At 39.5% G+C, this 12,303-nt stretch overlaps 1 protein-coding gene across 4 annotated transcripts in view; it reads left to right on the top strand.

The window, feature by feature from the left end:
• CSE1L (chromosome segregation 1 like) overlaps positions 1–12,303 on the top strand; it is a 35,066-nt gene that overhangs the window by 11,507 nt on the left and 11,256 nt on the right. For all 4 annotated transcript variants that reach the window (XM_073309483.1, XM_073309481.1, XM_073309482.1 and 1 more), the window contains 11 exons: positions 2,099–2,200; positions 3,288–3,433; positions 3,757–3,847; positions 4,111–4,218; positions 5,667–5,759; positions 6,967–7,134; positions 7,214–7,343; positions 8,123–8,188; positions 9,478–9,680; positions 10,861–10,945; positions 11,686–11,747. In XM_073309483.1, the coding sequence (XP_073165584.1) occupies positions 2,099–2,200; positions 3,288–3,433; positions 3,757–3,847; positions 4,111–4,218; positions 5,667–5,759; positions 6,967–7,134; positions 7,214–7,343; positions 8,123–8,188; positions 9,478–9,680; positions 10,861–10,945; positions 11,686–11,747 (1,254 nt within the window). The remainder of the gene's footprint in view (positions 1–2,098; positions 2,201–3,287; positions 3,434–3,756; positions 3,848–4,110; positions 4,219–5,666; positions 5,760–6,966; positions 7,135–7,213; positions 7,344–8,122; positions 8,189–9,477; positions 9,681–10,860; positions 10,946–11,685; positions 11,748–12,303) is intronic.

Here is a 12,303-nt window from a genome sequence, read left to right as displayed (position 1 = left end):
TGCGCAACGCCACTCACAGCTTCAGCTATGGTATGCCCTGCCAGGGATGAGGGAAATGAAGGGGGGAATTGCTCGGTTGCATAAAATTATGAGTATAGGGCAATGGCACTGAATACTGGCACCATTTTTACGCAGGCATGGGCTTGTCTTTGCTCAACTGCCTGCACTGCAGTGAAGTCTCAATTAGGTCCTGGCTTGTGGCATAGCTGGACACACCCTCTCCCCGCCCCTCCAGTTGCATGTCCCCTGTCATCATCCTCATCCTTGCTGTTCATATCAGGGGCCTGTGATTTGGGCTTCTCAGTGGTATCCATGGGGAAGTGTGGGATGGTGGTGGAGTATCCACCAAGTATGGCATGCAGCTCTTTATAAAAGTGGCAGGTCTTCAGCTTGGCACTGAATCGACTGTTGGCTTCCTTGGCCTTCTGGTATGTCTTCCGCCATTTCTTTGCTTTGAAACTGCTTCCTGTCATACCCCTTCTGCCTCCCCTATGCAATCTGCTTATAGACGTCCATGTTTCTATGGATGGTCTGTAGCTGTGACTGCACAGTGTGCTCACAGGCCCAGGAAATCCAATCCTGTCTGCTCCTGGCTGGGGCATGTCTGGAGCATGTAGCTGATGTGGTGAGCTGGGCAGTTGTCCAGAACAATGGAAAACTGGTAGTTGTCCTCACCAAGATGGACAATCAGGAAAAGACATTTCAAAAATTTGAAGGGCTTTAACGGGGGGTGGGTGCTTCCGGTCTCTCTGATGCCTGGGCAGGGGAATTCACAATTGTAACCAGAATGGTCAGTTTCAGGTATTATGAGACAGCTTCTGGAGGACTGTTAGGGTCAACATAGGTAATGCAGTGTCTGCGTTCACTCTGTGTCAACCTCAGTACGTTGACCATGGCTCAGTGCTGCTCAGGGAGGTGGTGTTACTATGTTGGCATAATGGAGAGTTTACGTCAGTGGGAGACAAAATTGGACACCTTCAACTAGGCTGATGCAAAATGGCTGATGATGACATAACTTTGTAGTGTAGACCAGGCTTTAGACTTGATAGGCCTTGGAGAAGAGAGTCAGAGGCACAAGATGCTTCTGGTGGCAGGGCGGAGCTACCTTTCCTGAGGCTGCTGTAAGAGGGGGATGCCTATGTGCTGCTCATTATAAGTCCTATTCAAGGAAACAGGATTTATGCGTCTTGTAAATAAACAAACTACATTAAGAGGTTCACTCTCACTTATTTCTGCTCCAAATAGGAAGCTGATCTTGCAAGGCCCTGAGTTCTGCTACTGCTCAGCAAGGGGTCAATAACTATAAGTCTCAGATTAGGAAAAAAAAATCTTTCTCTAGTAGTTTTCAGTTTTATTTTGTGTATGTGGCAGTGCTTTGAAATTACTTATTCATTGTTTGAAGTTCACTGGATTCTAGGTTAACTTCACCCACCCAACAGAGAAATACCTTAATTCTTAAATACCTTTGGATGGGCTATCACCAGCAGGAGAGTGAATTTGTGTGGGGGGGTGGAGGGTGAGAAAACCTGGATTTGTGCTGGAAATGGCCCACCTGATGATCACTTTAGATAAGCTATTACCAGCAGGACAGTGGGGTGGGAGGAGGTATTGTTTCATATTCTCTGTGTATATATAAAGTCTGCTGCAGTTTCCACGGTATGCATCCGATGAAGTGAGCTGTAGCTCACGAAAGCTCATGCTCAAATAAATTGGTTAGTCTCTAAGGTGCCACAAGTACTCCTTTTCTTTTTGCTTAATTTAATTCAAATTCACCTATAAGTGTCCATTTTGAGGTGGCTGGCCAGCCTCTTCAAACCAGTAATTCTGAAGGAGAAAGTTTAGTCCCTAATTTTATAGAAGCATTTAATTTTCTTGGTTTATCTGTGGAGATTGCTATTATAGTTCCATCACAGGCAGAGTTATCTCATTAAAAATAAACATGTTGGCAGACACTCAGTTTTCTACACTGGATTTCCTTATTGTAGTGCAACATGCTCAATTTATGTAAAGAAAACTAAAAATATTTGTAGTATTTTTTCCTTTCATTGCACAGAGGAGTAATAGATGTCTCATAATTAACTAATGTTTTACTTTTTAGATTGAAGATGAACCAAACAAAATATGTGAAACAGACAGGATAGCTATTAAAGGCAACATAGTACACTTGATGCTTAGCAGTCCAGAACAAATTCAAAAACAGGTAAGATTGCTTCACTGAGACCTTCGGGAGGATGTTGTGCCTAGAAGCCCTAATGGGAGATCAGTCGTGTTCTGGGGTCTCCCAAAGAGTTTACTGTGTGTGTATGTATAAAAAAAATAAATTCTGTGCACAGTATTTCAAAATTCTGCATATTTCATTTGTCAATAAGTAAATGTGGAGACTCCAGCAGTGTGGAGCATAGGCCACTGGCTGCATGGAGATGGGAGATCACCCTGCAGCTGCCCTGCATCTCGGGACACGGACTCAGTGGTGAGGCTGCACCAGACCCTAACACAGTGCAAGGGCCGGACTTGCCCCAGAAACACCCCAGGGCCCTGCCCCTTCATGCCATATGTACCAAGATAGCAAGTGAGAGGGGGGCAGAGTCTTGCATGCCTAGCCCTGGCCCTGATCCAGGTGTGAGGCAAGCAGGTTAAGCCCAGTAGAATCCAAGTGTGGGGGAATCCAGGTGTGGGGTGAGAGGGTTCTGTGTGGGGCAATCTGGGTTTGGGTGGTTGGAGGGAGAGATACGGATGCAGAGGCTCTTTGGGGGGGGTTCCTGGTGCTGGGGGAATGGGACTCTACAGGGGGATCCAGGTGAAGGTGGTTGGGGCTCAGCAGGTTGGTCTGGATGCAGGGTGGGGGTCCAGATGCAGGGGGGAGGGGCTTGGCAGGGGTCCGGTTGCAGGGAGGGTGAGGATCACTGTGGTGGGGGTTCTGGTGCAGGAGACAGGCATTTTGGGGGGAGTGGGGCGCTCTGGATATGGGGGGGTCCGAATGCATGGGGGTTGGGTGTACCAGGGAGCACCTGTGACCCCTCCCACCATGGCTGAGGTGCGATGGGGGCAGGAAGCGCAGGGTGGAGTGCAGAGCTTCCTGCAGCGTGGGGAGGTTTCTGGGGGTGGGTCTGACCCAACCCTTGCTGCTCTCTGCAGGGGAAGAGGAAGTCCTATACTCCCCTACCCAGCTGGTGGTAGGAGCCACCAGCAGTGATGCAAAATTCCCCCAAGAGTAACTGTCGTATTTAAGTACTGATCACTATGCTATTCACAAATGGTATGATATAATGGTTATGTTTCCTTTCCAGTTAAGTGACGCCATTAGCATTATTGGCAGGGAAGACTTCCCTCAAAAATGGCCAGACCTGCTGACTGAAATGGTGAATCGTTTTCAGAGTGGAGATTTCCATGTCATTAATGGAGTCCTTCGCACTGCACACTCGTTATTTAAAAGGTATTAACGGATAAGTGTGTGGATTCCAGAATTTCTACTAAAATGCACGTACCTCTGCTTATTAAATTGAATTTTGTGGTTGTGTTAATCATTTGTGGCTTCTAATTGAAGTTACTGACTTTATAATGATTAGTAGCTTTATTTAAGTGGTTATTGAATTTCATACCTTACATGGACATTTTTAACTGTAGCATTTAGTTCTTGTATTTGCTGACTTGACTTGTCTCAAGATTCAGAGTTCCTTATAAATAATTAGATGCAAGTTAAATTGGAATGAAGTGCTATTACCATTTTTTTTCCCTGCCTCTCCCTTTGTTTGCCAGATACCGCCATGAGTTTAAATCAAATGAACTGTGGACAGAAATCAAACTTGTCCTTGATGCCTTTGCACAGCCCTTGACAAATCTCTTTAAGGTACAGCATTATTTCTGAGAGTTGTTTGATCTTCTTTTAGGGATGATTTAACACTTTAAATTGACTTACTTGTGAATTCTTATGGAATACAAGTTATTTAGAAATAGAAACATACTAAATTTTAAACTGAAACCAGGATGACAGAACTAAAATCATCAGTTCTCTGAATGTGCTGTCAATAAAATTGTAACATTACATGGCATTTGCAATACACCCAATACATTTCTGTTCATGTTTCCTATTAATCCTTTCTTCTTTTCTAGGCCACCATTGAACTTTGCAGCACCCATGCAAATGATGCCAGTGCTTTGAAGGTTCTCTTCTCTTCTCTAATTCAGATTGCAAAATTGTTCTACAGTTTAAATTTTCAGGTGAATCTTAATTTATTGTTCCTAATTATTGGGTCTGCTCTGAAAGAGCCAGAGTTGTTATGCTTCAAGCTGTTATGCTTTTTGCTGTACAATCAATTTAAGGTCCCCTCTGGCGCATGTTATCTGGTCAAGGTAAAAAGCAGTAACCTGTGCCTACACTAGGGAATAGGCAGAGCTTGAGACTGACTAACATGTTTGCCAACCTATAGTTAATTTTAGTCTCTCTTCCTGATCTAGTAAACTCTAAGTAGCAGATCAGAGGGACAAAAATACAAGGGTAGCTAGTTACAGGTGAATTGCAAAAGACTCTTAAAAACAAAAACCCTGAATTTGTGGCCACTCTGCTTCTTCATGATGCATAAAGGAGCCTGAAAAGCTTTTGTTGCTTATTGTAAGGTGAACAATAATGAAAATGATTGAGAATGTCAATTTTGTCCTTTTCTGGTTTTGTCGGAGTCTTCAACCTTAATTATAAGAGTAGTGGTAAAGGTTCAATGGACATTGTTTCCCAAGTGTCAAACTATTTTGCATGTATAATAAGGGTTGACAGAAAACAGTTATAAACAGTCTCAAGCAAATCAAATGAGAAGGGATTTTATTAACTTTCAGAGTAACAGCCGTGTTAGTCTGTATTCGCAAAAAGAAAAGGAGTACTTTTGGCACCTTAGAGACTAACCAGTTTATTTGAGCATAAGCTTTCGTGAGCTACAGCTCACGAAAGCTTATGCTCAAATAAACTGGTTTATGCTTATGCTCAAATAAACTGGCTGTGAGCTGTAGTTCATGAAAGCTTATGCTCAAATAAATTGGTTAGTGTCTAAGGTGCCACAAGTACTCCTTTTCTTTTTATTAACTTTAAGTTTGATAGCAGCATAATTTCACTATTTTTTTTATTGCCACAGAATCACTAAGATATAAAACAAGCATATCTGTGTTTAAAAACACGCTAAAAGCAAACTTTTAGACTCTCTATACTATGCAAAGCACCCATGTGAGTCCAGGCCCTTGAAATGTGATAAATGTACCCCTTAGACTGTTGGAGTCTACTCCTGTTTCCTTCGTTTGGACTGAAGAGTAGGATTGAGCAAAAGGGGTGGCCTGTGCTTTTGTGTTTTGAGGCTAAGGGGGCGAGGAGTGAGGGTGTCTTTAGTTAGGACAAAAAGGACCATGAATCACCTCTCCCCCACCATCTTTCAGAGAGGAAAATCCCTCACGACTCCCAACATCCCCTGAAGTGGATTCTGCAAACAAATAATAGAGATAGAAGCTATAGTGTGAAGTCTCTATGCCAGGGTCTTGCATTATTTCCTATGTCCTTGTCCATCTTCCTTTTTGATAAAATAAATTGTTAATGAACAGTGGACAGTAACTGTATAAAGCTACCAAACTAATATAACCAGGAATGAACTTAAAATGTGCATTTCTTTCATACTTTTTTCCCCTCACAGGATCTTCCTGAGTTTTTTGAAGATCACATGGAAACCTGGATGACAAATTTTCATAGTCTTTTAACTTTAGATAACAAACTTTTACAGACTGATGTAAGTATTCCATAAAATTTGCCTCTGTTCAAATGTTTGCAGAGGGAGGGAGTGAGTAAGGGCTTGTCTACACTGGCAATGTTAAAGCGCTGCTGTGGTTTAATGTGGCTTGTGTAGTTGCTTCACAGTGTTGGGAGAGAGCTATTGATAGACCTATCCTCTGTGAACTTACCTAATTCTTTTTTGAACTCTGTTATAGTTTTGGCCTTTGCAAGATCCCCTGGCAATAAGTTCCACAGGTTGACTGTGTGTTGTGTGAAGAAGTACTTCCTTTTTTGTTTTAAACCTGCTGCCTATCAGTTTCATTGGGTGACCCTCTAGTTTGTGTTATGTGAAGGGAATAAATAACACTTCCGTGTTCACTTTCTCCACACCAGTCATGATTTTATAGACCTCGATCATATCCCCCTTTAGTCGCCTCTTTTTCCAAGCTAAACAGTCAGTCTTTTTAATCTCTCCTCAGATGGAAACTGCTCCATACCCCAATCATTTTTTGTTGCCCTTCTCTGTATTTTTTCCAATTCTAATATATCTTTTTTGAGATGGGGCAACCAGAACTGCACACAGTATTCAAGATGTTGGGCATACCATGGATTTATATAGTAACGTAATGCTTTTATGTCTGATCTGTCTCTTTCCTAATGGTTCTTAACATTCTATTAGCTTGTTTGTCTGCTGCTGCACATTGTTGATAGTTCTCTGAAAACATCTGCTCAATGATGCCAAGATCTTTCTTAAGTGGTAACAGCTAAATTAGACCCCATCATCTTGTCTGTATAATTGGGATTATATTTTCCAATATAAATTACTTCGCATTTTTCAGAACTGAATTTTGTCTGCCATTTTGTTGCCCAGTTTTCTGAAATTTCTCTAACTTTTCATAGACAGCTTTAGGCTTAACTATGTTGGGTAATTTTGTATTGTCTGCAGACTTTGCAACCTCACTGTTCACCCTCTTTTCCAGATCATTTACAAATATGTTAAACAGCACTGGTCCCTGTCCAGATCCTTGAGGGACCTTGTTATTTACTTCTCTCTATTGTGAGAACTGACCATTTATTCCTATATTTCCTTATATTTAGAATTGTGAAACACCAGTACAACAGCATTATAAAATAATTCCCTCTTTTTTTTGTTTTGTTTTGGAAGCTGACTGTTCACTAGTGTTGAAATTTGCGTGTTTGAGTTTTTAGTTATGTTTTATGAGGATGAAGAGGAAGCTGGATTATTGGAGCTACTGAAATCCCAAATTTGTGATAATGCTGCTTTGTATGCTCAAAAATATGATGAAGAATTCCAGCCTTACCTGCCTCGTTTTGTCACAGCGATCTGGAATTTGTTGGTCACAACAGGCCAGGAAGTTAAATATGACTTGGTAAGTTGTTATATATTTCCATCCAGTTTTAGAATAAACAGTTCAGTTGTGCTAAAAATGGGTCTGTTTTATCTTCTAGTTGGTAAGCAATGCAATCCAGTTTCTGGCCTCAGTTTGTGAGAGACCACATTATAAACATCTGTTTGAAGATCAGAATACCCTGACAAGCATCTGTGAAAAAGTTATTGTTCCCAACATGGAATTTAGAGGTAATTAATTTTTTTTTTTAAGGTATGTTAGTAGTGACTATGACCAGTAAAGGATAACTTTGGGTATAGTGGTGGTTTTGTTAATAATGTAAAGGCTGCACGATTGGGCCCTATGCACCCTTGCACAAGAGTCAAACCAAGTCTCTCTAATAGCATGCTAATCTGTTGAGTTGCTGTGGAAATGATCAAGTAGGAAAATTCAATTTGGGAAGGAATGATGGCAGTTCTTTCTCTTGTAATTTCAAATTGAGCTATTACTTTGAATTTTTAAAGTTATTAGAGCGAACACCAGAATAATTCAGGCAGTGTAACGAGGTGGAGCATGGAGAATTTACCCCATCAAGCTTGAGTGGTCCATCTGTCTGGCTCATCTGAATCATTTTGATCCTGGTGCCAGCAAGACTTAACTTGCAACGAAAATTTATTGCAGCAATTGGAAGCTTCCTTTTTTTCTAGTGCATGAGTTTGAAAGCCTCTTGATTCAAATACACTTAAAATATATTGAATGTGCCCCATCTTTTCTACATCCAATGTACAACAGCTCATGAATGTGAAAGAAAAGGAGTTATATTTGTCAGTTAAAGCTCATTGTGTCCCTTGTTAGGTATCAAGGCCAGTATGCTGCGTAGTAGCTCACGAGATTTCTTAATCCCATTAATTTCACAAAACACTGTTAAACCATAGATGTTGACCCAAATTATCTCCATTCTTTGCCAAGAACCAAACAAACAAGTGAGTTCTCATTAGTGTATCTCATAAATGATCTATTTTCTCTGCAGCTGCTGATGAAGAAGCTTTTGAAGATAATTCTGAAGAATATATAAGAAGGGATTTGGAAGGATCTGGTAATGCACATGTATACTGGAAATATTTTACATTTTTAAACATAGTGCCAAAGAACTGAAGTAGTTTACTGAAGTTTATATATCTTTATTTTTACACTTGGAGAAGGTCCTTTCCAAAATCAATTCTAAAGAGTCTTTATCCAAATCTTGAGAAAGTTGACCATCATGCAAAATAACATTGATCAGTTTTTTTTAAATTAATAGGAAAGAGAGTGGTTAAAAATCTGTGTTGCAACTGAAAGACTTAGCAGAGTTTAAATACTACCACTCTTATCTGGAATTAGCCACACTTCAGATGTACAACAATAATAATACCTAGTTCTTATGGAGTGCTTTTCAGCCTTTGATCTCAAAATGCCTCACTTTACAGTTGGGGAACTGGCGTAGAGGTGAAGTGTCTTGCCCAAGGTCATCTTAAAGGTCCGTGGCAGAGCCAGACATAGAGCCCATCTGAGCTCTTATCTACTGGGCAACACTGCCTCCGCTATTGGCATTTATTCATGATGATCCTGAAGTTCAATGACATAATAGGCGGTGGTGGTGTAGCCGTGGTGGTCCCAGGACTGTAGAGAGACTTCTTATGACCTAGTATATCACTCTTATTGAATTTAGGCAATTGGTTACATTTTATATGAACTTTGAGGCTACTTGGGGTACTAGGAAGATAGCCTGTTGCATCTGAATCTGGTTCTGATTTCCCTTACCTTAGTTATATCATGTTGGAAATTAGTTGGGCAAAAAGACTGCAAACAGTTATGGAAAGTAGGGTGTTACTTGGTACTTGTGTTAGCCTGTTGGAAACCTTACATTTTTAATCCATTTTTTAAAAGGTCATTCCATATCTTGAGTTTTGTCTAGAATAAGCTCTAGTGCATACATTTTCTCTTTGGAAACAAAAAGAACATTTTACAAAATTGTTATGCAAATTTACTAGCCAAGGCACTTTATTGTAAGGGTAAAGAGAAAATTACGATAAAAAAGAAAACTCCTTGCATGCCTGTCAAAAAATTTTCATTAGGCAGTAAATGTGGAGTGCATGCTATCAGCAGTGTTACATATCTTTGCCTATATCCTAGAATATTGTTTAACACTGTTAATCTACTGCTTAAATTTTATGCATGAATTTAAACTTATCCATTCTATGTTCATAACAGTAAATAAAATATTTAACTTAATACTGTACATGGCAATAGTTGTTGGTAGTCCGTATAAACTATATTAGGTAGGAATGTGACCTAGATCCATTCATTCTTTCATATACAAATCTTTTTATTTATTTTTTTATACAGATATTGATACCAGACGCAGAGCAGCCTGTGATCTAGTACGAGGCTTATGCAAGTTTTTTGAAGGACCTGTAACAGGTATCTTCTCTGGCTATGTTAATTCCATGCTGCAAGAATATGCAAAGAATCCATCTGTCAACTGGAAGCATAAAGATGCAGCCATTTACCTTGTAACATCTTTGGCATCCAAAGCTCAGACACAGAAGGTACTTTTACATGCCTTTCGTTTTAAACCATAAGGTATCTATACAGACATCAGAGTTTAAGACACTAGGGGACCACTGGATTATCTGACCCCCTACATATCACAGACTGCTACCGTCACCCAGCACTTGCACATTAAACTCAAGGACGAAAATGAGACCAAAGTATTATAGTCTGCAGGAGACTAAACTATTATGTACCAAAGGTTGATTGAGTTTGTTACATGGTATATACTGGCAATAAATTCATTGAAGGGAATGACATTACACCAGTTTAAAATTGGTGATCAGAATTTAGCCCACAGTATATGAATTAGAATGGCCTTAAGAGAGACTAATAAAATTGTCTGTCTGGAATCAAGCATAATAAAAAATGTTATGCGAGCTTTCCTCTTGCTGTTCTGCCTGAGAACCCCAATTCTGCCCAAAACTCTCTTGCTTTCCAGTTGTGAGCATCTGAAGAGCAGTGCTCAGTTATGATACATTAGGTGGTTGTGATATTGAGAAGTCTTACAAGGATTATGAAACTGCCGTGAAACACTTCTCCACTTGATTTCACCTCTATATTGGGGCAATTAAGACATTAATCTACAGTAGCATCCATTTTACCTCTCCTACCTCATTTAGTGGTTAACACTGTCATTTATGTTTTTTGGCACACTCGGTTGGCAAACATTAACTAATCCACAAACCCCTTTTGTTCAGTAGATATAATTCCCTATTTACAGATTGAAAAACTGACACAGTGAGCTTAATTGACTTGCCCAAACCTAGAGAAGGAGCCATTGTCAAAGCCAGACTTAGAAATCAGGAGTTCTTACCTCCATTTCTGTGCAATAGACCGCATCTCAATATTCAAATTAACGGTTTTCTAATATTTTATATTTAGTATTTTGACATAGGATTAGCAAGTGTAATAAGAACTTTCTCAATTCAGGGCCTATTTTATGTTGAGCTTTTAGCATTGCAGCTAGAAACTGGATGCTAAAACAAATGTGTGCAGAATAATTGGAGAGGATGTTCTGAATGAGTACCTGTGTAGCACCTAGACTGTGGTGATTTAGCACTTTATAAATAACTAGATAAATTTGGGTGCCTTCTGTAAAACCACTTGGAAATAAGTTAAAAAAAAAATAGATAAATGTTGATGTCTAAAGATTTTTCTGATTTTTCTTTTTTCTAGCATGGAATAACACAAGCCAATGAACTTGTAAATCTGACAGAATTCTTTGTGAATCATATTCAACCCGACTTAAAATCTGCTAATGGTAAGCTCAGGGTTACGTATGGCATAATGCTCCTTTTGTAGCATACCTAAAACCTCTTTGGTGGCCATTAACTTTTAGTGATGGTTTTTAAGAGTAACAATGCTGATGCTTCCCTGCAGTGTATACCCACCCATTTTTGAGTAAGGCAGCAAAGTCAAAAGTTTGGTTATAGGAGACTGAATGTTTTGTATTCTGCTCCAGCCGTTCATTCTATGGAAGTATTTGATGGGGATGAGGATGGGAGGTTTTTTATATTCCCTTGCCATTTGATCCATGATAGAATGCTGTCTTCATCCTAGAAATACAGTTAACTATTCATGTACCAACTACCTTAAATTTTTTTTGGAGGTACTTCTTTAAACTGTCACGAGGTTACCTTGATCAGTTCCATGGCCTACCATCAGTGTGGTGGCTACTGCCATGTCATGTTGTTGTAGGTCAGGACTATGAATAACTCGCCATACTAACTCAAAATCCAGAGTTTAACATATCTGATTGTAAAGTTATAAAAAGCAAAATCGAAGCTAATGTGGAGAGAGCCACTACATTCTTACAGCTGCTACATGCTGTGCAAGTTCTTCTGCAGCAATGTCCACGCTGTACAATTTTGAAAATGTATTGTACAGATACGTGAAGAATTCTTTGAACTGCTGTCAACTCTGTAGGTAATTTTATGTTAAATAATAAACTCCATATACAATAATGCCCAAAAGCTCACTAAACATCCTTTTCATTTGTAGTGAATGAATTTCCTGTGCTTAAAGCTGATGGCATCAAGTATATCATGATTTTCAGGAACCAAGTAAGTTGCTTTCTTAATCTTCCATTACTAATGTCGTTTAGCTTGCAGTCATTTTATACTTATCAAGCCTAATGAACTAATTTCTACACAACATATAATAAATTACTTCAACAGATATTCAATAACGACATGTTCCATGATAAATTAAATCTGAAGGTGGTATAAAAAGCTTGTTAATGTTCAGTTACTGATGGATTAGTGAACATTTAGGATTTCTATTCCACTCATAAGCTTCCATGGTGCACAGAGAAGTGAAGTGACTTTTAGCTGGGGCTTGCCCAGTGGCCTTTGTCATGACATCTGTTGTTACAGGAAGTACAATAATTTCCCCCCCATCCTTTGACTTTTGAGATGTAGCAAGAGAAGACATTAGGTATTTCAGTTTTATACTCTATTTTTACTAAGTTTTTCAAATCACAGCTATGTATTATTTCAGAAGGCAAAAGGGCCTGATTCCACACCATTGGAATCAGTATGACTTTTTTTTTTTAATTGACTGTAGTGGGAGCAGGATTGGGCCCCAAAATCAAATCAGAGGGCCTGATTCTGCTACCTT

The sequence above is a fragment of the Lepidochelys kempii genome, chromosome 13 (genome assembly GCF_965140265.1).
Source record: "Lepidochelys kempii isolate rLepKem1 chromosome 13, rLepKem1.hap2, whole genome shotgun sequence".
Classification (NCBI taxonomy): domain Eukaryota; kingdom Metazoa; phylum Chordata; order Testudines; family Cheloniidae; genus Lepidochelys; species Lepidochelys kempii.
This window is presented reverse-complemented; position numbering and strand designations above follow the sequence as displayed.